Source organism: Schistocerca americana, chromosome 2, assembly GCF_021461395.2.
Source record: "Schistocerca americana isolate TAMUIC-IGC-003095 chromosome 2, iqSchAmer2.1, whole genome shotgun sequence".
In the NCBI taxonomy this organism is placed as follows: domain Eukaryota; kingdom Metazoa; phylum Arthropoda; class Insecta; order Orthoptera; family Acrididae; genus Schistocerca; species Schistocerca americana.
The window spans coordinates 523,402,488-523,430,435 of NC_060120.1; the positions used below are offsets into that span (position 1 = coordinate 523,402,488).

General features: G+C 40.1%; 1 protein-coding gene across 1 annotated transcript; it reads left to right on the top strand.

The window, feature by feature from the left end:
• Positions 1 to 1,018: 1,018 nt before the first annotated feature.
• LOC124595005 lies at positions 1,019 to 26,152 on the top strand. Its single transcript, XM_047133553.1, has 3 exons — positions 1,019 to 1,155; positions 17,264 to 17,488; positions 25,878 to 26,152. The coding sequence occupies exons 1-3, from the start codon at positions 1,128 to 1,130 to the stop codon at positions 25,937 to 25,939; spliced, it is 315 nt and encodes a 104-aa protein (XP_046989509.1). The 5' UTR covers positions 1,019 to 1,127; the 3' UTR covers positions 25,940 to 26,152.
• The last annotated feature ends 1,796 nt before the right edge of the window (positions 26,153 to 27,948 follow it).

A 27,948-nucleotide genomic window follows, 5' to 3' on the forward strand; every position in this document is an offset into this window, starting at 1 on the left:
CCGCTAGGTTAAGGTTTTCTTATTTTCCCACTCACAACATGGTATTCTGTTAAATTATTACTTATTATGGCGCACGACCGACGCAGTATTCCATACGTTATACCGGATGTCTCTCCTAAGCGTCGTTACGTGCTCTTTCTCTAGAGTTACAGAAGATATCTACAATTTCCGTTTTGCATTGTGTATCTGGACTCAATCCTAACAAATGATGCTCGGCTGGTCTTTCATATGACGGCTAGTGTCTACAGTAGGCGTGGGTTTGTTACCCTTTACAAGCAGAATTATTTTTTAACGAATGATAGAACGATCCCAAATTTAGTCCAGTGCGATATATGTCTATATTATACACGATTTAAACGTGTAGAACGCGAAACAATTATAAATGCAGCACAAAACGGAACCTTGGGTCTACAAACAATAAAAAATTTATAATTGCGTTTTATTAATATTAAACAGCATTATTAGCAATTTCCAGAAACTCACTTTAGCAAAAATTTCTCTTCTCACTGCGGGTATGCCGAGTGCAGCCCTTAACACGTGTATGAAATATCAATTCAGTTGCGTTGCTGAGCCGTGGCAGTTGATTTCCGTGGACACATGCCTTTTCGTTTGCTCGTCTCTACTACAGCGATACACAAGTCAAAAGAAAGGAAAAAGAGCAAAAACACGACCAGTATGGTATTTCCAGAAACTCACTTTAGCAAAAATTTCTCTTCTCACTGCGGGTATGCCGAGTGCAGCCCTTAACACGTGTATGAAATATCAATTCAGTTGCGTTGCTGAGCCGTGGAAGTTGATTTCCGTGGACACATGCCTTTTCGTTTGCTCGTCTCCACTACAGCGATACACAAGTCAAAAGAAAGGAAAAAGAGCAAAAACACGACCAGTATGTTCATCAGTGTTTCTGACCGCTGTTAATGTAGTGGTGATAATTTTGGCACAGCGAACGATAACAGACCCTTCCAAGTACAAGGAAAGTCAATGTGCTGCTAGTTGCTGCAACCACAGTTCACGGAACGGAAAATCAGAAGGGAACTTACGATAACAATCGATGATGCCGTCGGGTGCTTAAACATATATAAATGAAAATATAACGCAGAGAGCAGTTATAGCTCTTGTCGAGTACAATGAAGGCTGCTCTGTTGCTTGTTGCTGGTAAGTATCGGCAGAATTTATAAACTTCCGTTCAACATAAACCTCTTTTCTCTTACCTACATTTTACATAATTTAAGGTGTATTAATCCACTTGAAAAAACTTCTACGGTCGAAAAAGAACAGTTAATTGCCGCAATTCACGAAGTAAAGGTCAGAATGCAAAACAGCTTAGTGTGTTGAGAGTGCTCTAGGAAGATTTTTCATTTCCTTGCGCTCGCGAACGATGGTAGTTCACAGATACGTGACGAACGGTGTTCGTGTTGTCCATTTGAAAAGTTTCAGTGGTTGAGAGTAATCCCCAAGCAGTTACAAGTGTTAATGTTCGCTGACTAGTTCTTATATACCCATGAGAAGCAAACTGGGAATTCTGGTGAGCAATCGAAGGGAAGATTTGTAGTGCCACTTGCAGATGAAAATAATGCGAAACATACTACAAAGTAAGGTGGATTTTACAAGTTCGCAAACGAAGAGGGTAACGTAAGTTAGGAAGGGATGAAGAATGTCAAACCAGTGGAATGACTGAGCCGTGAATATGGTATATAGCTACGACTATTAGACAATGTCAGTAGTAATCTCTTATTGTATGCTGAGGGATTGGTAGTTTGTAACAAAGAATACCTGTAGATAATATACTATTGACATAAAAAATTCGCTTTCTGGAAGAACTAGCACCTTGCCTTAAAAACTGGTAAGCAGAAAGCAGTTGTGGAAAACGAAACTGTCTGGAACCACGTGGCTGCTACGGCCGCAGGTTCGAATCCTGCCTCGGGCATGGATGTGTGTGATGTCTTTAGGTCAGTTAGGTTTAAGTAGTTCTAAGTCTAGGGTGTAAGGTACAGTGAAGCGACTCTAACAGCCTCTCCTGTACAAATGTCAACCTCACCTACCCGAGTTGCAGCTAAGGATTGCTGCACGGTACACCCTGTTATTGCTAACGAGGCTCTGACGACCGAGTGTTTCCCGGGATAAGGAAACGCCCCCTATCAAGTGCCAACGGTCTCAAAGAGAGCGGATGAGCGGATAGAGGCAGGGCACTCTCTTGTCCTTGGAGTGAGAAATTGCTCCTAAAGGCGGAAGAACTTCACAGTCAACGGCATAGGATGGAGAAGGCAACGGGAAACCACTCCATTAAAGATCACTCAAGATATCCCAAGAATCAGTAGCGCACCATGCCAGAATCTTCTGTTAAACATAAATCCGGAGTAATAGTCCCCCAATCGGATCTCCGGGTGGGGACAATGGAAGGTCAGGCAAAGTTGAAGAATACACTAAAAATAGCAACATGGAATGTAAGAACACTCCTCCAATGCGGGAAATTAGAGAACCTCAAACTAGAGATGGACAGAATGGGAACAGACATAATAGGAATATCTGAGATGCGATGGCCTGAACCAGGAGACTTCAGATCAGGAAATTATCGTATCATTCATACAGGTACTAACCAAGGAACAACTGGAATCGGTGGAGTTGGAATAATTCTAAAAGGAAAACTCGGGAATCTAGTCACAGGATATGTGCAATTTAACTCTAGGATAATACTAGTCAAAATTGGAACCAAACCAAAGAACACGGTAATAGTACAAGTCTATATGCCGACATCGGCAGAAGAAGACGATGTAATAGAAACAGTGTATGAAGACATCAACAAAGTTATAAATTATGTTAAAGGTGAAGAGAACTTAATTATAATGGGAGATTGGAATGCTAGTGTTGGAGAAGAGAAAGTTGACGGAATTGTAGGGAAATATGGTCTAGGAGATAGAAACGAAAGAGGAAGCCGGCTAATTGAATTTTGTGCCAAAAACAAGTTGGTCATAGCGAACTCCCTTTTCAACCACCATAAAAGAAGAAGGTACACGTGGAAAGCCCCAGGAGATACTAGAAGACACCAAATCGACTATATATTAGTAAAATCGCGTTTTAAAAACCAAATCAAGGATTGCAGAAGCTACCCGTCTGCGGATATTAATAGTGATCACAACCTTGTAATGATGAAATGCTTACTCAAACTCAAGCGATTAGAGAGAAAAACGAACAAAGTATGGAACAGAGATAACCTAAAGTCTGAAGAACTAGTGATCCCTTATGCACGGAAAACTGATGAGATGGCATCAAACATTATTCCCGGGAGTACTAACGAGGAGTGGAAACAAATCAAAGAAGGCATACATAAAGCAGCAGAAGAATTTATTGGGAAAGCCAAACCTGTAAACAGGAAAGAGTGGATAACACCTGAAATAATTTGTCTAATGGAAGAAAGAAGACTATACAAAAATGCCTCTGACGAGCAAAGCGAAAACAAATATAGAAAGCTTAGAAACCAAATAAACAGAGAATCTAGGAAAGCAAAAGAAAATTACCTCAACAGCATTTGTAAAGAGGTGGAGGAAAACATGGTTAAAGGAAAAACTGACTTGGCCTACAGAACAATAAAACAAAACTTTGCTAAACGGAAAGTAAAATCTTCAGGAACTATAAAGAACAAAGAGGGCAAGGTACTATTTGGATATGACACGCTGAAGAGATGGCAAGAATACATTGAAGAGCTATATCAAGGAGACCCTCTAACAGATAATATGATAGAATTAAGCGAAGAAGTAGAGAAAGAAGAACTAGGGGACACAATTCTGAAAGATGAATTTGAAAAAGCACTAAAAGAACTACCAGATAAGAAAGCGGCAGGTGTTGATGATATACCTTCTGAACTAATTAAGAAATCAGGAGACAAAATGAAAGCTACATTACTGCAACTCATACAGAAAATATACAAAACAGGTGAAGTTCCTGAAGACTATCAGAAATGCATCATATTCCCCATGCCTAAGAAAGCATCTACTATGGACTGTGAAAACCATCGAACACTCAGTCTTCTTTCACACGCATCAAAAATTCTAATAAGAATAATTTTGAAAAGAGTTGAAAACCAATTGAATAGCACTCTAAGTGAAGACCAATTCGGTTTTAGAAGCGGTGTAGGGACGAGGGAAGCAATCTTATCTTTAAGACTAATAATTGAGAAACAAATTTCCAAAAACAAACAAGTATTTATAGCCTTCGTAGACCTCGAAAAGGCATTTGACAATGTTGTATGGTCAGAAATGTTTAGAATTCTGAAGAAGGCTGGTCTGAAATATAATGATAGAAGGATAATCTTTAAAATATACCAAAATGAAACAGCCTTAGTTAAGAAGGAAAACAAAGAAGAAACAGCAAGAATAAGGAAAGGAGTGAGACAGGGATGCCCACTATCTCCAGTAATTTTCAACGCATATATCCAAGAAGCAATAGACAAAATAAGAGAGAATATTGAAGTAGGAATAAAACTTAACGGAATGAAAATAGATATGTTGCGATATGCAGATGATATCGCCATAATTACAGAAAGGAAAGAAGATTTAGAAGCCGCACTCAATGAAATGGAAAACACCTTAAAAGAACAGTATGGAATGAAAATAAATAAGAAAAAGACTAAAGTGATGGTGAGTGGCGCCCTGAACTACAATGAACCCATACGAATAACAATAAAGGGAGAGAAACTAGGGCAGGTTACAGAATTTAACTACTTAGGTAGCAAAATAACAGCAGATGGAAGGAGCAAAAGTGACATTAAAAACAGAATACAACTTGCCAAAATAGCATTCAATGGAAAAAGAAACTTACTGACGAGTAGAAATGTTAGTTTAGACGTAAGAAAGAGAGTCATGAAAACCTATGTGTGGAGTACAGCCCTTTACGGATGTGAAACTTGGACTAGTGGAAAAGAAGAAAAGAGAAGATTAGAGGCATTCGAAATGTGGTGCTACCGGAGAATGGAAAAAATCAGCTGGCGAGACAAGGCTACAAACGAAGATGTCCTCAGAAGAGTGAAAGAAAACAGATCTCTTTGGCGAAATATACAGAAAAGAAGAATAACCTTCATAGGTCACATTTTACGGCATAACAATTTCATTAAGAGAATATTAGAAGGAATCATTGAAGGAAGAACTCGCCGAGGACGACCTAGATTAAGCTACATTCAACAAGTAATAAATGACATCGGATGCCAGACCTATGCAGATATGAAGAAGAAAGTTGACAAAAGAACGGAATGGCGTGCTGCTGCCAACCAACCTGTGGGTTGATAACCGAAGAAGAAGTCTAGGGCACTGATGACCTCAGATGTTAAATCCCATAGTGCGTAGAGCCATTTGAACCAATTTTTGAAAACTAAACGCATCATATTCTATCACAATGTTTTTTCTTAGACTGTAAATGAGAAGTTCTAGTAAGCCCAGACTCTTCCTTGCATGATGTTCTAGGCTCTGCAAAACCTGATGGCCCGTTTCTAGTGATTATATATTATTTACCTCCTCGAGTATTTTTCCGTTCAGTGTTTACATAATTTCTTCGTTGAAAGTAAGTTAGTAAAGTGTGTTAGCCCCACCGTAGGATGTTACATCTTTCTTAGATCAGCTAGATGGTTCTTAACAGGCCTCCCAACAGGGCAACAGACGTCTTTCATAGCCGACCACTTTGGTAACAGACGCTGCTCATTTTTGCAGCCGTCGTCAGCATGTAGAGAGTCGCTGACTACGTTGCCGCTTGTTCCAAGTCAAGAACGACGTGAATTTTTTCTGCTTGGTGGGTTGCCTGTTCCGCTAGATCCGACGTACTGAGGTATGTCCTCGCCAGTTTTACTAACGTTGAGGTGACACTGTCGGTGAAAATGACACGTCCGCCTTTTTTTTGCCCTTGAGAACAACATCTTCATTCGCCCCAGAAACCGCTGACTATCTTCACCTCAGCTCCCACGTTGCTGACGAATTGGGTGCCTCTATCCTATTACCAAGCGACCAGCTATTAGAATTGGACTGTACTGCATTTGTAGTCTGGATCACTGAATGATGAGAGCCCCACTCCAGGTCAAGGCATAATTCTTGGGGGCACAGACAATGTTCCTAACAATGGAAGAAGATGATATCGGCAAAACCACCAGACAATTAAAAAATGGCTCTAACAAACGAACCTCCCCATCGCACCTTCCCCCACCCCCCCCCCTTCCCAGATTTAGTTATAAGTTGGCACAGTGGATACACCTTGAAAACTGAACACAGATCAATCGAGAAAGAGGAAGAAGTTGTGTGGAACTATGAAAAAAATAGCAAAATATACCATCTGAGTTGTCCATGCCCAAGATGGGCAACATCAAGGATAGTGAAAGCTGAGGAGCGCCGTGGTCCTGCGGTTAGAGTGAGTAGCTGCGGAATGAGAGGTCCTTGGTTCCAGTCTTCTCTCGAGTGAAGAGTTTAATTTTTTATTTCCAGACAATTATTATCTGTCCGTCCGTCCGTCTCCAAAATTCCAGGACATGTTCAGATTTGCTTGGACATATGCAGGATGTGACGGTCTACATACTGAAAAATTTGAAAACGTTAAAAACATATGTTTTGACAGAGCACAGGGAAAACTGTGCGACTGTGAAACTGATGCATTCATTTGTTGCAGTTTATGTGACACTCTTATGTTTTCATCACTTTTTTGGGAGTGATTATCACATCCACAAGAAAACCTAAATGGGGCAAGGTAGAAGAATCCTTTTACCCATTCGCCAAGTGTACAAGTTAGGTGGGTCGACAACATATTCCTGTCATGTGACGCACATGCTGTCACAAGTGTCGTATAGAATATATCAAACGTGTTTTCCTGTGGAGGAATCGGTTGACCTATGACCTTGCGATCTAATGTTATCGGTTCCCATTTGAGAGCACGTCCTTTCGTCTACTAATCACGCGGTTTTGCGGTGCGGTTGCAAAACACAGAAACTAAACTTATTACAGTCAACAGAGACGTCAATGAACGAACGGACAGATGATAACTTTGCGAAAATAAAGAAAGTACACTTTTCACTGGAGGGATGACTTGAACCAAGGACCTCTCATCCCGCAGCTGCTCACGCTAACCAAGGGACCACGGCATGGACTACTCAGTTTGTATATTTTGCTTACTTTTTTCATAGTTCCACACAACCTCTTCCTGTTTTCTCGATTGATCTGTGTTCAGTTTTTCAAGGCCTATCCACTGTGCCAACTTATATCTAAATCTGCAGGGGGTGCGATTGGGAGGTTCCCTTGTAAGCACTATGGGACTTAACATCTGAGGTCATCAGTCTCCTAGACTTCGAACTACGTAAACCTAACTAACCTATGGACCGCACACACATCCATGCCCGAGGCGGGATTCAAACCTGCGAACGTAGCAGCCGCGTGGTTCCGGACTGAAGCGCCTAGAACCGCTCGGCCACAGCGGGTGGCCCAAACAGTTACTCAGACAGACAGACACGCACAGACACATCTTAGGAAGTTAAATTTGTAGAATTAACACAGGAGTCCGGCAAGACGATGGGTTCTCACAGATTGACTTCATTCTGGTCTTAGACAAGGTATCAGGGAGTGGGATAAAGAACGGCAAGAGAAAAACATGGAAGGAGTCCATCTAGGACATGGCAGAGAAAGTTTTGAGATTAAATATCTCTCATTTGCTGACGATGTTTCAAAGGAGAAAAAAGATGCAAAGATAATGAGGGAAACACTTCACAAAATTGCAGATTATACCTGATAACTAATATCGTATCAGAAAACCGAATACATTGAATATAGACACGGCATAGAAAAATAAGTACAAATAAAACACGGAAACATCAAAGTAGCTGATATGTTTCAGTATTTGTGAGAATGGACACTATCGAATGGGTCGGTAAGACAAAAGGTAAAGAAAGATTAAAGAAAATGGAGTTAGCGTACATTCACCCAAAACTGGTATAATAAAAGATCAGTATCATTCCAGGCAAAAATTAAAAGCTACGCTACATCAATTATACTGTAAAAACTTTACGAATCTGAATTCCGGATACGAACACACAGAAATCTTTTAGGAACACGCAAGAACAAGGATTACAACCGGATGAAGACGATAAGATGAATACAGAAACATAGAAACATTCACACATACAATAAGAAGAAGGAGATTAAAGTCTTGCGATCATATTTAGAGAATGAATGAAAATACGATAGTGAAAAAGGCTTTTATTTCACTTACAAGTTAAAAGACACCACTAGATGGTTGGAGGAGACAAGAAAGGTCTCTAGAAGTTACCATACAGACTACGGAAAGATCCAGACTCCTAATCAATACTGCAAAATATCCTGTCCAACGACGAAATTCGCTACCTGAAAGGATCATGTCAAATAAACAGAGGCAGGTCATCATCGAATGCACGAAGAAGATCTGGGAGATAAAAAGACAAAGATTTTACCCTCGACTTAGGTTGTAAATGGTCTATAATTCACCAACTTCAATAAAAAAATATATCAGTGTTAGGCACAGCCGTAGCAATTTTGTTACTGTCGCTATATATTGATTTGACGATAAGCAGGCTGATCTCGTCCAGCACCTTCGTAAAACTCTCGCACTCACTGAAAAAAAGGATCACTCTTCATTGTATTTTCTCTACCTTCTCAGTCTGTCCTACAGATTCAAGACGGGCGAGCAGTACACAGGAATCTACAGAATGTTAGCCATCTCTTTCATTGACGAATTTTATTCCTTAAGAACTTTCCAATAAATCTCAAGACATGCAACTGCTTATCCTGCAGTCTGTTTTGTGCAGTTGTTCCACTTATCGCTTCGGACAATTAATCCTTGGTATTTCCTCGTTCCAGTGAATCTTCGCCAATAGTTTAACTTGACTGTTGTGTGTTTCCTCACGTGTTTAAGCGCAGTGCTTTATAATTAATTACATTCAGGGTAGACTTCCAGCACCCCCACCTATCAACGATCCTCTGCAGATTTCCAATTTCCTACAGTCTTCTGACGTAGCAACCTCGCTACAGACAACAGTGTCGTCCGCGATATATCTTATGGACCTTCCGTCGTCATCACAAGATCATCTGTATACAGAGTGTTAAAGAAAGTGTTCCATGTTTTGAGAAACTATTGTATGGTTCGAAACAAAGAAAGGAAAAGATACCGTAACTATCTAAAATGCATACCTCATTAGGAAAGAACACTTGTTCATCTCCGCTATTCTGAAGCTTATCTCGTCTACTGTAAGCTGTTGTTCAATCGCATCATTCACAGAATGCAGTAAACATTTGGGTAAACAAATGGGACCACCATACATTGTTGTTGAGTAACAACACACAACTGACATATACTCACCTATGTGTAAAACTGCTGTTCCACAATTAACAGAAACAAGACATCTAATACGAAGACCAATGCATACCGATAACGCGTACCAATAGAATTTAGACAGTTACAAATCAATTGTTACCGGACTAATGTTTACTGTGTCCAATGACGATTGAAATGGAAAAAAATGGCGAAAAGTTATGGTCTTACTGTAGTTATCAGGAATTATGTATCCCAGAATTGTTTGAATGAATGTAGAAATCAGAAGAAAAGTTTCACCTACTCCAAAAGGAGGGAAAGTTGCATTTGGTAAATAGCTAATGTCACTGAATTCACACAAATACTCGACATGAAAGTTAAAGCGGCAAATAAACAAAATACACTTGCGCGAACTTAGATGTAGAAGATACCCGTAAAGTGAACACTAAAGCTGTTCATTTGTGGTGCAATAATTTTAATATTAAGTTTAATTAGGACTTGCAACACTTCATAGAAACTGTACTGTGTCACGGTAATGCTGTCTATCTGAAAATGTGGTGACCAGAAGTGGTTAATATTGTTATAACTTACTGTTACAATAATGCCATAGAAACTTTCTTTCAAAGCAACAACTATTTGTGAATACTGATGTTACGAAGAGTTACGTCATTAGAGAAAACCAAATAAAATCATAAAATTACATTGGCTGCAAGATGGCCAGGCAAGCATACTTTTGTCACCGAAACATGTATTGCACTTGTATCACGTTTAGTTTGAACTGAGTGTCTGCGTTATCATAGCAGTGCTGCATTATATGAACAACTATAGTTACTACAGCTTTCTATTACAATATTACTTCATTGAAAATGAGTTGTTAATTTAACGGATTCTTTTTTCTTTTCACTATATTTTTCGCTTATGACTTTCTCGGAAATTACGGTGAGGGGATAGGACAACATTGATGGTTAATGGGTTGGATCAATAGGCTTTGCTTTGACTAGACCAGTCTAATGTTCCAAGAAAACTACTATTACAATGGCATGCCTATCACACTACAATACAAATACTGTCCAGATCTTAATTTGCTATGAGCTGCTTGTGGCACGATGTAATTCTTATAATAAATATCAGTATTGACTGTAGGCTCTTCTTGATTAGCGATGAGCTTGGATAAACTTGGGCCACACGAATCTCTTCATTAATCCTAAAAGCCCTCTTGCGTCCATGTACTACGCTTGTACATGTGCTCGCTCACTTTTATTTTGTCTTCCCACTTATTATAACGCCATTTACACCACAATATCCATTTGGCATTTGCGCGCCAACACACGCGTCTGCAACACAGGACAGATGCTTCACAAGTAATCTCTGCCGGCTCTCTCATCCAACGATATTATTGTTTCATGATATCTATGCCTCGTTTCGTGCAAATATAATATCCCTGACATTGCCAGAGTATATACTACAACGACTTGACATAATTATTTCTTATTTATTCTTCCAACATGTATTACATTTCCATACCATCTGATTTATGAGAAAATACATAAACGCATATTGTTTCAGAAATGGTTTTTCAAGTCATGAAATAAAGTGGCTGCCAAGTACGTGAGGCAATGTGTTGTACTTTGTCAAGATATTACGTACGACCTGCATTAGTGTCCCATCTATAAAGGAGGTGATCAAAATGAAGTTTGGTATTTTCCTTGTGAAATAGTAGGCTTCCATTTTCTCGCTGATGCACCTACCCTAAAATGTGTATACGGTTTATAGTGTCAAGAAGTGGTCGAGCTGAAAGTATACTTCTTAGAGCCCATGTCTCCCGGACATTTTGCTTACGTTTTCATGCAAACTATCACCTCCCAGAGTATGGAATCCTAATTTTACATCGTGTATATTGTGAACAGATACAGGCATATCACAGCTCGCTGTGGTTCCCTTGAAGTTATCTTTCCGACTATAAATTTTCTTTTATTGAGAGAGATGTGTTGAGTTATATCGGCAGTGAATTAGCGAATAAAATCAAAAATCTGGTCCGATACACAGTATTCTCGTAAATTATCCGCTAAATGCCATTTCGGAACCGTATCGAATTACGTTCGGAACAATTCATGGAACAAGGCATCGATGTGGGCTACATTGGGCACACTATGATTCAGAGCTGATGAGTATCGCAAGATTTCTGTTTGCAGAATCCATTTGGTTTTTAGTGGATGAGACGTTCCTCCTTTAAAAATGTCATCATCCGTGTGTGTAAAGGGGGTTCATTTATTCTGTAAAGTCAACGAGCAGGCTTTCAATCATGTGTGCTATTTGAAATCGTTTTGAATGCTTCGTCGCTCCTTTGACCTACAATTAACTGCTGCTAGTAGGAGAGAAAGACAGGAACTTATCGACATCTTCTCAGATACGGATACCTTTCCACTACTGAATAATTTTAGTTTATATTGTTCTGTCAGTTACATCAACGTCGACCAGCTGGGTATTCTGAAGCAACTGAGCGAAACATCCTTCCGTGGTGAAACAGTTTCTCAAAATCTACATCAGTAATTGACCTTCTCTCCATGATCTGTCTTGATGGTGCCAGTACGGTGAATGAGTGACTGAATAAGTGCTATAGATTTATATACTGTACCTATAATTGTTAAGATTTTTGGTAAGATCGGCTAGTGACTGTAATCTCATGGCTCCTTTCAGCTCTTGTTTTTTAACAAGGCACCGAAGTCACATAAATGTGTATCGAAGCTCTTATTGTATTGACAGAAACTTAGTAACATATCACTCGAACCATGACGGGTCTTTGCATTTCACTGAAACCTTACTCGGCACGTACAGTTCTACGATACCTTTTCCAATGGTTGTAGAGTTGACCATTTTGTGTCTCACATCTTTGTAAATAGTGAAGCTGAATATTCGATCATGACAGCCGAAATACTCTGCAGTTTATTTCCTGATATTATTGCTCCAGTAACGGTCTTTTGACACCAGTTTTCATTGAATTTGTAACAGCCGTATGTTCACTGATCTTCTCTTCCATGTTAACCGATTCGCGAACTTTAGGTCTGTTACCAGATCATGTAAGAATTTCCCTATGAATCGCTTCTGTTAACTAAACTGCTAGAGGTATTTCTCAGAAACGTCGTCCAGAACAGTCTCATGCAAATCCTGCCTGTAGCAACTCTTTTAATCGCATGACTCAACCAATTAATAGCGTTGCAATTCTTTTACACTTGAGAAGTATGTAAATATTACGCTGAGTGATACACACTGGGACGCGCACGCTACACCTCTTGTAGAAATGGTAAAAAGAGTTATCCCGCTTTAATTACTATCAATAAAGTTACTACACCAACTACGTTTTGGTGACGTAGCACTACATAATTCGGGATTTTTTTCCGCCTTAGGCTGTTGTAGGAAGGAACGTAAGTTTTAGATCATCTGTCTTCGTGTGTGTTATTCTGTGGCTTTTCCCATGCGGTCGTCTTTTCATGTCTTCATTGCATTCAAATAATTTTCGAATGTATGGTCTGCGCTCCTAGGATAATGTTTTCGGAATACCTTATTATGCATATCATGTCACTTTCAAAATCCAGAGATTGACACGTACCTAACTCTGCATTCACAGTGTTTGTGTAACTTAAATCGTAACATAAGACTTCGAGTTCTTCGTTGCCACTGTGAAATGTTTTGGTGTGTTGATTGACAAATTTTTTATGTGTTACGTTTCAGATGTTTTTTAAAAACTATAAGAGTCACTTAGAAACGTAATAGGTACTGCAATAATGAACCGCAATGAATAATGCATTTCAAGTCACTAAATAAAGTGCTTCCAAAAGAATTAAAGAAAGGCGGAGATAACCGCAGGCAGGACCATACAAAACTATGATAAACAATAAGTAGCATAAACGAAAGGACTAAGGAGAATCATGTAACAATTACAAAGTCAAATGCAGACCACATAATAGACGCTGTGGTAGAAAGCGAGCACAATGAAAAAACTCTTATATTATTTACAGAAAACAACGTAATGTAATTGACAACTAATATTGAAAGAAACAGTTGCGAAATAAAATCAAGCTGCGTTTACACGGAACATATTTCTTGATCACAGTGTATAAAGAGAAGTACATGAGCCCTAAAGCTACCATATTAAGTTCTCATATATATCAGAAAACCAAACAAATAAAAATGGTACCTATAAATCTTTTCACGCAAGTGATTTTCAGAGGACGTTACAGGAACTGTGTTATAATAGGTTCCGTTCTTTACCTTGACGAGGAGGGAAAAACTGTTACAGAGTCATCCAATTGGAGGTATTAGTTCTTTTCAGTCAGATACCAGTTACATGATCATAAGGAGATGGGCTTACAGATTTTTCAATACTTTCATTCTCTACTACAAAGGAGAGAGCGGTCTGTTTGCTGTCAGAACCAAAGAAGAGCCTAACTTTTTCAGCCAAATAACTGGCTAAGTTTTAGTGGGGAAGAGACAGTCGCAACTACATATTTCTAGGAGACAATTTATATCTCCGTCATTTGACTTGCTAGAAGGGAACCCCTTCAAAAACACAAGTGAGGCAAGAGCAAATATTTTCCATTTAACTGTGAGATAACAACAATCCAACAGGAACTGTAGAGGCTACTGTATTTGCCCATTTATGCAGGAAGTTAATATCGAAAACTTGCCCGACATGATCAAACAGTGCTTGTCGCTGTTGATGCTCTCTTTTTTATTTTCAGGGAATTGCAGACTGTTCAAGCAGTGATCCATTTTTGTCATATACAGCATTACCAATTACCAGACGAGATGTTAGGCGGGCGGATGGAGTTCGAATTCCGAGCATTTGGGGGGTGTTTTCGAGTTCCAGCATTTGAATTCATCCAAGGAGCTTACGAAAGATTTTCTCTACTTGTGAGGATGTGTCGTTTGTTGCTGGTGCAGGCAATGCAGGCAATAATACGCTCGAGATTCGCACTCCCAGTCGCAGTGACAAGAGTATTCTACTTTCGTCGAACGGATTTCATCTGCGAGATTCGCCTTGGCCATGGGGACTCTGTGATGCACGCCACTATTGTTTGATAGGTCAAGTTAATGACGACTAGAGTGACGTACCGGGTGATCAAAAAATCAGTATAAATTTGAAAACTTAATAAACCACCGAATAATGTAGATAGAGAGGTAAAAATTGACACACGTGCTTGGAATGACATGAGGTTTAATTAGAACAAAAAAAAAGACACCTCATATTGCTAGAGATCTCTTGCGCGTGTCGTTTGGTGATGCTCGTCTGCTCAGCCGCCACTTTCGTCATGCTTGACCTCCCAGGTCCCCAGACCTCAGTCCGTGCGATTACTGGCTTTGGGGTTACCTGAAGTTGCAAGTGTATCGTGATCGACCGACATCTCTAGGGATGCTGAAAGACAACATACGACGCCATTGCCTCACGATAACAGCGAACATGCTTTACAGTGCTGTTCAAAACATTATTCCTCGACTACAGCTATTGTTGAGGAATGATGGTGGACATATAGAGCATTTCCTGTAAAGAACATCATCTTTGCTTTGTCTTACTTTTTTACGGTAAATATTACTATTCTGATCAGATGAAGCGCCATCTGTCGGACATTTTTTGAACTTTTTTTGTGGTTCTAATAAAACCCCATGTCATTCCAAGCATGTGTGTCAATTTGTACCTCTCTATCCACATTATTCCGTGATTTATTCAGTTTTAAAATTTATACTGACTTTTTGATCACCCAGAATATGCTCCGATGTAATGGTTCTAATTCCCTGTAATTAAAATAATCCATGAGATTCGATTAGACAGTGAACAAGGTTGCATTATTGGGTCGATATTCTAGGGTCGAGTCGTACATCCTTCATTTTTTACCATTAGCTAAGCTCTATAAAAAATATATTTGCCAAATTTACCTATGCATCACTGATTAACGTGAATTTAAAACAAATAGAAAATGTATTTAAATAATTATTTAAACATGGTGAAAGAACGTTAGTCTCCTGAATAACTGATGTAGCAAACTTAAAAACGCTTATACTACAACGAAATGATAATTTATTCGGTCAGTTAAATAGCTACACGGGGATCCTTCAAGTAGTGCTTAACCATGAAACCAAATTACAAACATTATCCAATCCCCTAAAGTTTGCATGGTTCTGTACTTTAGAGTTCGTAATTTCCCATTTATTTAGTAAAAGGCGATGGTCAGTGGAACACATAGTCTCCTGTCATCGATTAAACACAAAATACTCCTCAGTTCGTAAATAATTATAGTTCACTACAGAGTTCAACATATCAGAATTCATGTAATCACGAGTAGATGTGATAATATTAATAATAATTAATAATAATTACAAATTAGTTGTCATACAGTACCAGTTATATCCCACTTTTCACATCATCTACGTCGTCAGCATCGGGGACCATATCATTTTAGACGCACTGCCCCACCCGTCACCCAGAAGAAAGGGATGATTTGTGAGCTCCCCTTCATCACTTGTCACCTCAGCAATAGATGCTCAAAGAGCTTCTCACCCTCTCCTCTGAGTCATACCAGGCTACACCTCTGGGCAAGGATTATTTGACTCTTATCGGACATTTTACGATCCCATGATTGCATTCCCCTTCCCTGTCCATCTACAGTCAATGAAAGTCAAGTGTAGTTATCCTCCTGGTTCCCTCAGATACATGAAGTCCAGTATGGCCAACACTATGACATCATAACCTAAAATTGTAGATCCAATAAGGCGAACTCATTCACATCACAAATTCAGTGAAACTAACTGTCGAAGTCAACAATATCACAATAGGTCTAAGCGTCGTAGCTGTAATGTCACAACAAGTTCCCCTTCCGCCCGAAAGAAATCCTGCACCTAATGACTACTTACATTATACAGTTGTGAGAGATGTGGTCTGGTTTACAAGACCACATATACACGATCAGTGTGCGATTCATGTTACATATGCCACCAGTTTACCGAAGGTAAGGCATGGAGAACGTCATACTGCAGTCATGTATGGTGTAGATGCGGAGAATATGGTGATCTGGCAGGTTTACATAATTGAAAATATGTAAAACATTATAATTTTTCTTCAGTGTTAAAGATACATAGAGATAGTGATTTTACAGGTAATACCGCCTGCCTTCCGCATAATTTAGCTCTCAGCTCACCCGTTCCACGCATGGAAGGAAACCACCGATATCCTGTCACTAGCCGCTAGCTCGCCGGCAGCCAAGTGGCTACCGAATGTGGCTTAGTCGCATGTACAAGTGTCGGCCTCTCAGCAAAGTCAAAGCGTTCAACTCCCAGGTTAAAATGACTTTGGGTGGCTGAGAAGCTCGCCAGCATATGCGCTATGTGACACTGCGAATAAATTAGACGAACGAATATACTAGAAATGAAGCAGGTAACAGATTTTATTATACGTACTTTCAATAATATCCTGCTGCTTGAAAACAATTCACTGGGCAAAAGAAGTCTCACCAAGGCAGTCAATTGATTTTATTATTCACTACTTCAGTTAGCCTGGCTCTGTAATTCTTTTCATAGCTAAGTCTGTGTTATTTGCACTAAAGCCTGCATGCTGTTCGTGTTGCGGTAGAGTACGTCTTCAGATATTCTATATAAATGGAACAAAGATCCGTTATTTTCTAACTTCCCTGATTGTAGTGGGGTGGTTTTCATGTATGTCTTAAAGACCATCATTCTCAGACTCACACTACCAGACAACATCAGTATCTTTACCACACAGTGGAGATATGTTAGCAAGTGGCAGAGTTCGTGCTACGTGTCAGTAGAGTTGCACTACACCTCAGTATTGTTATGCTAGTAGCTGGTACGTACATAGCATACTGTAGTGTTTCAGTGCTAAGTGGTAGAGTTGCACCAACAGTCATTTGACGAAATAGCGGCCTGTAATTATGTTCATCGATTTTTACAGCGCTGGTAGCAGTGGCGGAGGTCCACGGGCAACCAGAAGAGTCTACCACCGTCACCATTTCGAGTGACAATCTAACCACCAGCAACATCACAGCGGAGAGAACATTTTTGGCGAAGTCATCGTACACGGGAAATGACGATACCATTTGTGTAGAGTCAGACAACAACTTCTACTTGTATGTTAATGTGTTGAAGCTCTATTCTTGCTACCACCAGCTACGGAAAGGTAAATTACTTCAAACAACATGGTGTTCTCTATTCAAAATGGACAAGTTAAAATCAGATTGTTGAGGGTCGCGAAGGGTTCCACAGTGAATGGGAAAATATGAGTGAAATCAAATCATCAAGGAAGAGTGGCTACCCTTACGTTACAGTGCGCAACGCAAGAATCTCCACTTCATGAAAGTGCAACTCCTCATGAATCTCCACCAAAACCATTCACAGAAAAGTGCTGCGCGTATTTAAATCACTTTTGGGAGTAATCTGCGTTCCCCTTATATCTGCTGCATTATTTAAATCTTATACAATTCTTTTATGAGTGGTATGTTGTGTAACGCGACGTCAAGTTTCAAAATTTAAGAAAAGAGATATTTTAACAGGCGACGGAAGTTGCTACGAGTGACGTGGTAATAACGTTTGGTTAATTTCCACAGTGAATGTGTTTGCAGCATTGTGCACAAACCTATACTAAGTTAAACACTCGAAGGTTGTAGGCAAGGCACCCTTTTCGTCGTACCCTGTAGAAGGCCAACAACGCAATTAGTGTATATAAACAATACCCGTCACACGCTTAGGAACAAGTAGAAACAGGCTTACAATAAGTTTTAAATTTAGCGATGCGTTGACGTAGAGACGAAGAATTAGATGAATTGGGGAATGGTAAGTGAACGTACTGGTTTACACCTCGTCGGAATGATCATGTTGACATTAAATTAGTGCACACACGCATTCACTTTCCTAGTGACAGACACGTACAATCTACCATCAGACCGAAATGTATGCTACTTATAGACGATGATACACTGTACTAGTAATCAACCGTATAAGCCGTGCATAAATTACCCAAATCTGAGGCGTTTCTAAATAGCAACATGCCTCACATATAAATTAGGAGCCAGTGAAGGTTGCATAAAGAATGTCGTAAAAGCATGCTACTTACGCCAGACCAAAATATCGAGAAAGAAGGAGAGGGAAATAGCGTAGTCTTCATACTAGTTTATAGTCTTCATACTAGTTCATACTTCATACTAGTCTTCATACTTCGTACTAGTTAGCACAAGAGCAACTATTACATAAAAGGTAAAAAATTTAAGTATATCCTTGAAAGGCTTTCAGATTCATCTGTTGAAGTAAGTTTAGAAGAAAGCTTTAGCTCAAATGTACAGTCCTTCAAAGTTGTGTCGTGTATTTAAACCGTCCCAATAGTCTTAATAATACCAGCAACCTGCTAAATAATTCTAAAACTTTTCTGTAAAAGCGTCGTAGAACAGATGGAGACAAAGAAAAATAAAGTGTAAGTGTGCAACTGTGCAGATTTACCGTCGTCTTAACGTTAATGATGTAGTTGTAGCAGTAATTAATATGTAGATAGACATGTCTACAAAACAAGCTGTATAATCTACATTCATAGTAAGTTTGTTAATACACAATTACGATATTATTGCGTTTTGCTTCTCGTGGCCGCTATTGGAAGCAGGCTGAGACACTGCAGTCATCAAGTACAGTGGTTAAGAAAACGCTTCTTCAGTCGAAGCTTTCAGGGCAGCTATGCTTATACTATCAAGCTGTTCATCGTGTTCTCGCGAAGTATCACGAAAAAAACTGACGATTAGCCGACGGAAATGCCCCCAGTCCGAGGTGCAATAATATTTGGCCGATTAACAAACAGAAGATTGCCACGTTTCTAGCACAGAGGTGAAGTCCATTAACTTCGGCAGGGATCGTACAGCGCAACACTGGCTCAATATGAATCCTCTAGAGTTGGGGAAAATGAAAGGACTCACTACTACAAACTTTTGGTCTCTGTCAAAACAATTGACATTTTGGTCATCTTGCTCTCTTCACCCTTGTCATTCTCAGTCATGGATGAAGGTACCGGATTCATGTGGTGTGTCCACGGGGTGATTTTTTCCATCGTGTGCGAACTCTACAATTTGATCGATGGGCGGATACGGAACAAATAAGGTCTAATGAACTTTTGCCCGGTAGTGGTTTCCTTGCTGATGACCGTTTATTTGTATATTGTTACAGAAACTGCAGTCTAATACGCGCTGTACCATGCAGCCACTGTTACAGTATTGCTGAAGATTGTTTTCATGTGCCATTAACGCATGCATGTACGTGTCGTAGCATGTTATGTCTCACACGTTGACATCAGCCAGACTGCTTCCGAACAGTGTCAAAGGCAGCGTGAATACGCTGCTCTAGTATCTCCACGACTGGAATGGGCTCTGCATACACGATACTTTTCAGATGGTCCAATAAACAGAAATCGCACGGGTTAATATCAGGTGAACGGGCAGGCCATGCACCTGGAACCCTTCGACCGATCCATCGAGCAGTGAAGACACGACTGATATGCGTCCGGACGTTAACGGTTAAGTGAACTGGAGCGCCATCATATGGCAGCCACAGAGCGCTTCTAATCATCAAAGGCAATTCTTTCAGCATGGTGGGAGGGGCGAGTGACCTTCAAGAAACGCAGATAGTTGTGGCCTATTGGGTGGAATGCAAGTGAGACTGGTCCGAAAATGCGGGCGCCTGTTATCATCGATGCTGATGATTCGATATCACCATTCCATGGGAGTTATGCATGCAGTCGGACGCATGACTATTATGGAAGTTGAACATACCAATCCGTGTAAAGGTAGCATCTTCTGCCAACAGGATGGATGCCACAAATACCGAAATCGTTGTTGCCTGGTGAAGGGACCAGTTAAAAAACAGCCCGCGATGTGGAATGTCTGCTGTTAGTAAGCCCTGCACACGCTGTAAGTTATAAGGACAGTTAACAGTTGTCATGGAGAACGTTCCACACGGTCGTCTGGATTACCCTGAACTGAGGGGCCCACTGCCTGGTACTGACACGGTGGTCAATCTTCACGGTGTTAACCACATTTTCCTCCAAGTCTGATATCCGTATGTTTCTGGCACGTCTTTCGTAATTTTCGGCTTCCTGAAACGACCCTGTCTCAGAATAACGGCGAAGCACTCTTGCAAACACGGAATACTGTCGTTGTCGTCGGAAGGAATAGGTTTCGTGATTCAACCTTGCTACCTGCCGCCCGTTGTCATTCGCCTTTCCGTAAGTAAATACAAAGTCGGCATGCTGCCGGCCGGAGTGTCCGAGCGGTTGTAGGCGCTACATCTGGAACTGCGCGACTGCTGCGGTCACAGGTTCGAATCTTGCCTCGGACATGGATGTGTGTGATGTCCTTAGGTTGGTTAGGTTTAAGTATATCTAAGTTCTATGGGAATGATGAACTCAGAAGTTAAGTCCCATAGTGCTGAGAGCCACTTGAACCGTCGGCAAGCTCTCGATTCGAATACGGAGCCATTGTGTACAACGTTGTATCATGTCCACAAAAAGGTGAGTAAGCAACAGAAGTGCATCGCGCTCAGAATTACCAATTACTATGACAGGCGAGTGTGCTAAGATATGACCTATGAGGAACAATGCCGCCCTCTAGGAGGAAACCGTGCATACTGTAACTGTCACTAGGTGGTACAGCAGTCTCTGTAAGAATGTACGATTGAATTAATGGTCTTTAGCATGAGAACCATGCATTACCGGAAATAAATTAATTAGACGTTTTTGGTCCGTATCCTCTTATCGATCAATCCCTAGAGTTTGTACACGGTGGAAAAAATCACCCCGTCTAATTCTGAGGACATGTAATGTAATTGAACGATAGGCTAACACCGACGCCAAAGGTTCCGATTATTACATGCAATGTAACAGCATAATACAGCTGATGTCTGTTTTAAAGAGCTAAAATGCGCTGTTAGTGCCCTTCATAAAGATGTCTTTCTTGTTTTCAACGAGACTATGTCTTTCTAGTGACAAAGTACTACGGACACAGAGGCGAATTTTAAGAGTGTGTCCTGTAATATCAGCAGCTAGAAGAGTGTGTGAGGCCGTCTAATAGAGCAAGATCTATTGGAAAAGTGCCCGTCCAACCACACAGTGGCGCATTTTCTAATGAGGTCTCTGGCTATTTTCTCCAGAACTCGATCAACTTCTACCATTACAAGGCGCAAATGCGCCTAATAGTGATTTTTCTACAATTTTTCTATGTTCATTATATCTCAACATGCCGCCATATTTTTACTTGAATCATGAATTTAATTTAGTGCAGGTCGCCTATATTGGATTTTCTCAATTTTTCGTACTTCTTCTTATGTTTGGCACTTGGTGCGCTATTTACATGACGACGGAAGAGGATCTTTCTTAGGCATTTAACGCATATAAGTGTCCTACCCGAACTATTAAAACCTTTACGTACACAGATCACTGACACATTATAAAATTATTATTATGTTACTTTAAAAATTTTCTGTATTAATTGACGTTTCCTTATACTTTCTCTCAGACATGCTTGATCGGGAGAACGTTCTACCTCCGCTCTTTCATTTTAGTATTTTTGTCCGTTCCGGCAGACACAACCCACAGTGAGAATTGCTAGATTCAGAAACGAAGTGGGTTTTATTATAGCGGGTGCCGTTAGTTCGATAAAACACACCAGAAGAGAATCCCGATTTGCTACTGAAGAATTGGCGTATAGCATGTTCTCCAGAGGTCAACTGTTTCGCCTCAGCATTCACACGTACAAGCATTCAGAAGTTATCCCTTATTTTGTTTAAAATAGCTTGTGCGTACCTCACAATACATGCCGTTAAGCGAATATCTCCATCTTCTGTGTCATAAAATGTGTCTCCTTTGCAACCCAATGATACTGGTTGAAGCACACAAATTACAGCAACCGATGGCTGGCGATGTTGACTAGCACCCATCTCGAGAACCCCTGGATCCCCACGCCCATATCCCGATATTACTGTTTCACCCACCGATGGAAGGAGTCGGATTTTGACTTGCAGCACACAAAGTCAAGGAAGATACACTGTGACAACCACATAGGCTCATTATGGACGCACATTATTACTTTGACTAGAATACGAGGGCCACAAACCTCACAGAATCTTTGAAATTTTCAAGTGCGTCAGTTAATTGCTGCTCATGTGAGTTAAGAAACGATGGAAACTCTTAGCATAAAAACATACACACACACACACACACACACACACACACACACACCTATGTATTTCTTGTGTCAAATATAATACCTACGCCTTAAGTACTCACGTCATTAGCAATCAATTTTTCCTGGAATTGTAACAAATTTCTCATTAAATTACTCTCTTTACTGTCTCGTCATTTAATTTTCATCATTAAATTCACCTCACACATGTATACGTTCACACTCATCTCACTATTGACGGTCGCCTCTCACATCTTTTTGCGAAAAAGTTCAACTATTTCCTGTCTCTTGTTTTTCGTCAATACTCACAGACACACATGGGACATAATGTATCATCACCCTTGACTAAGTGCTAAGTGAGTACCATTGCCGTAAGTAGCTACCATTCCCCTAGGAGGTCGCCATTGTCCCTTTGGGATGGCACTGTTCCCTCAAAATAGAAGAATGTGCCCTTAATGATATGTCTCTGATGTCACGAATCTGGCAGTCCTGCGCCAGCTTCCCCTTAACATAAGGCAGGTGTGTAACTGAGAAAAAAACTGCTACCATTTTTAGCGATATGCAAAGCGAGTAAAACCTATATGATCAAAAACGGATAGCAGTATGAGAACTCTCAACTGAGAGAAGCAGAAAGTTATTTTTGTAAGCAAGACCCAAACAGATTATGCTTTCTCTGTAATTGGTATTAATATTCAATGCGAAGCTTCTTGAAATACCAGGACACTTCAGCTTATTTGCTTATCCATATCAGTAAGCTCCGTCGTAAAGCACTCACAGCTACACACAGAACACTGGACAGACAGTCGCAACGTATTGAGGGCATTGAGCAGGTACCGTTCGTGATCAAATTCAACAATGGAAGACGAAATCGTAAAAAAAAGTACTATGGCACCGTACAATTTGTACATAATCGTTATCGTGCTTGAAAATGTGCAGTAGAGTAGAAGTGTTCAGATGAGTCAAGTAGAGTGGCAGCGGTTATGAGACAGTCTGGCATTCACTGAAGGCAAGCTCACCACTGAATGTAATTCACACCTACTGTGTAGGACATGTCGGTAATCCGTATTGGAGATTGCAGTCCAGGTGGAAATTTCCGTCACGCAGTCTCTTAGGCTAAGCGGTCGACAGCTTCATTGCCAGTGATCGCAAAGTGTTATTTCAGCCAAGCGATAGCTCATCTATTCCAACACTTCAATAATCATTTTTATAAATGGTTTATGGGTCAACAGGTTCAAAAGTTTTTAGTACTGCAAGAGGTGATATAGAATCACTGAGCAGAAAACGTAGAGGAGCTGTCACCCTGAAACAGAACGAAATGCTGATAGTATCGTGTCTCTTGCCACTGCTGGTAATCTGAATACACCTGACTTCTGCTAACATGGTACGCAGTACTCGTTTCCCACAAAGTCACTGGTTTCGGAGCAGTTGGAGTAGATATACAGGGTGATTCAAAAAGAATACCACAACTTTAGGAATTTAAAACTCTGCAACGACAAAAGGCAGAGCCAAGCACAATCTGTCGGCGAATTAAGGGAGCTATAAAGTTTCATTTAGTTGTACATTTGTTCGCTTGAGGCGCTGTTGACTAGGCGTCAGCGTCAGTTGATGCTAAGATGGCGACCGCTCAACAGAAAGCTTTTTGTGTTATTGAGTACGGCAGAAGTGAATCGACGACAGTTGTTCAGCGTGCATTTCGAACGAAGTATGGTGTTAAACCTCCTGATAGGTGGTGTATTAAACGTTGGTATAAACAGTTTACAGAGAATGGGTGTTTGTGCAAAGGGAAAAGTTCTGGACTTCATCACTGGCCTCCAAGAAGCCCTGATCTTACCCCCTACGATTTTTTCTTATGGGGGCATGTTAAGGATATGGTGTTTTGGCCACCTCTCCTAGCCATCGTTGGTGATTTGAAACGAGAAATAACAGCAGCTATCCAAACTGTTACGCCTGATATGCTATAGAGAGTGTGGAACGAGTTGGAGTATCGGGTTGATATTGCTCGTGTGTCTGGAGGGGGCCATATTGAACATCTCTGAACTTGTTTTTGAGTGACAAAAAACTTTTTAAATACTCTTTGTAATGATGTATAACAGAAGGTTATATTATGTTTCTTTCATTAAATACACATTTTTAAAGTTGTGGTATTCTTTTTGAATCACCCTGTACTTTATAACCGGACACTGTCTTAAAACAGAATCGAAGTTTTATTTTTAATGAGAGTCTGAGGTAGCGCCAGTTATTAAGTTCACCTTTGACAGTTTCATTCGGAAAGGAACTTAATACCTGTTTAGCTCATGTTCTCTAATGATCATTCCTGATATCTGCTGAGTATCTAAATACGCGTGGAATAGAGGAGGAAGCACTAAAATGATGCAGAAGCTTCCATTTCAATAGTTTATGGTGTCATTGGAGCCTATCGATCTCGGATTGTTGAATTCATATTGAACGCTTCTAAGAAGAAATTTGGTGCAGAGAGATTAATAGCGTGGGTGGGGTGGAGGTGGCAAGTGGATAGTCTTTACTTGTGTGTGTGTTATATTAAATACAAACCTGGGAATGTGAAGTGAGAAGTTAAATGTGCTACTGAGTTCAGAGCAAGATAACTTACATGAAATTAATAGTATGCTTGGTGTGAAAACCGATCTTATTCATAAGCAAATAATTAAGCAAAACAATAATTTCACGCTAAACAATAATATCCAAACACATAATACTGGGCTCACAACTTTGTCGCCGAGGCTGTTTCTTCAGTAAGTGTTTTGAATATACGGTTGCTGGCGACCGGCAGTGCTCACCATTCCCCAAATCACAAACTCAGGGATCGCCAGATCAGTTCCCAGCATACGAAACTGATGTACCTGAGGTTACCGTCGTTTGGCATGTTACAGGATACATATGTTGCTTATTGAATGCTTCGCACGCCAGGAGCGTTACCCTCCTAGAGGAACTTGGTTCTAGTGACATCCTCAAACTCGATAAATGAGCCAGGCGTCATGTGCACTTCCGTTGTCCATCTTCCAACTTTCTGCTATCGTGCAAGTAAGGACAGGAATCAGGTAACATAGCACGCTGGTCAACAGTTACGGCGGTTGCACCATTATTACGGCACTCGTAATAACATTCACCGCCTATTAAGCATGTATTTGTAAAATGTAGGACTGAGAAAAATACAGGAGGAACCACATTTTATCACTGATATACGACCATAACATAATCTTCTCACAGTGCTGAAAGTGAAATTCATGCTATCTAACAAAAGGGGAAGACTTTCCGTTGTCGTATGAATAGTAAATTTAAACGTGCTGCGTTATTTTCATACATGCTACTGTTAATGATAAATATTTCCATTCTTTGCAGTTTACGTGGTGAGACCAAGGAGTCAGTGTGAACCACACCTGTCAGATTGTCCCAGGCACTAGGAGTATTGCAACTATGTGGGCTCAGCTTGAAGAGACTGATTTATCTGCGAGTGAGTGAGGACTAAATGGCTGTCCTGCTGACTGAAGACATCTGCTGTTTCCAGAGGAGCCAAGAAACTGCAAGAGCATCAGAACTTAGCTAGTTTACTCAAACATCTTTCGCTTGTTTCTGTAACAGTTGTATACTGACGCATTAAAAGTGTAGTTTCATGACGTCAACTGTTATATTCAAACTGCAGAAGATACTCCCTATCTATAGGTTGACGTGATTACTGTCAAACTGTGGCTTATTATTAATAACATCAAATCCAATTCATCCTTCATTCACGCTGACCTCCTATAATCCCAATACTCAATTCCAGCCTTAACACATTGACTGCCACGAGGACACCGGTGGCCACAGGTAAGACTTATGACTGACGCCCTGGCTTGTCCTTCCCTCGCCTGGTTAATACCTGAAACATCCGTAATCCAGAGGAAACTGTGGCATATCTGACTATAGTGTCTGGTTTTATTGCAAGTAATAAGGCAAAGTGAACTGTGAAATATCACTCCAAGATGCTGGTTAACATTGTCGATGTAGTAAAAGTGATCATGTACCGTCTCAGTTACTAGCCCTTCTGGATTGAAACTTAAATACAAGGGCGTGCCGAAAAGTAATGTCTCCGAATTATTGTATGTGGAAACTTAAAAATCTTTTTAATTAAAATAAATTTTAATTAACATTTACACCCTTATTATTTATGTGTATATGTTTATTTCTCATCATAGGCACCTTGTTTATACCAACGAGATAACAGTTTCTTGATATCGTCAGTGTAGAATGTCTGACTTAGCTGAAAAGGCTGCAATCTTACTTCTACTTTCGCCGCTTCTAGGGGGCTGATAACCTCAGATGTTACGTCCCATAGTGTTTAGAGCCGTTTGAACAATTTTCAACTGCTTCATCACTATCAAAGTGAAATTCTCGAAAGTTTCCTTCGAGTTTGGAACCCGATGAAGGGCGGATGAGGCCAAATCGGGATTAAATGGAAGATGACTTATGACCTCGTATATAAGGTGTCGGGTAGTTACACATGTTGCTCAATAATTTTTAATTCCATTTGATGCCATGATTTTCCGATTAACAGACACTGACTTTTGAATTTCAGTTATTAACGGCATTCATCCAATGAAAAAATACATACACTTTTAACCTCCCTAGTACCACTGAAGTCAATATAATCCTGTAAGCAACTGGAAACAAATATTCCTAGTTTTCAAAACTATTATTTCTAAACCATGTTACTTTCGCCCTCTAAGTAAGTTTAATACAGTGAAGCTTTGTTCAGTTTTATATTTACAGCACATCAAAATTTATGCGTAGTTTTCGCACTGAGGACCGCTGTGGTCAATATGATCCCAGTCTGCATTTTTTTTTCGTTCCTTGAATGTAGCATTTCTGCAGTCAGAACGTTTACTTATCTGGAACAGTTTTCGTGTTAGTTCATTACAATACTGTCAGTTATCCTTTGTACATTACTTGGATTCTTGATGACCCGACGGACAGTCAACGAAACAAAAAATAATTCCATTAGGGGGGTCAAGTCGACTAAACCACAGAAAGAAACAAAAAAAAGTGTGAATTAAAATGAACATATTTTCGTTTTAAAGTCTTATAACCATCGAGTGGAGGCGAAGAACGACAGAGAGTTGAAATTACGCATGCATAGCACTAACAGTGTCGTATACGATCGCTGACAGAGATGAACGTCATCGTGAATCGCGCTAACACGAAACAATGTATTAACAAAAACTGTTTACCAGGTAAGTAGGGCTATCGCCATTGTGATTCTACTCTCTGCATTACAGGTAATGTCTTCCTTGCTTTCTTTTTCTTTCATATTGCCAAGTTACGTTTATATTTCATTTCAGAGGGAATTTTGATTATCTTTCACTGATATGAGAATTTGGGAATAAGATTATCGTTGAATTCGGACCTGGTTGTTGTTTTTCTTTATGCGTTTATC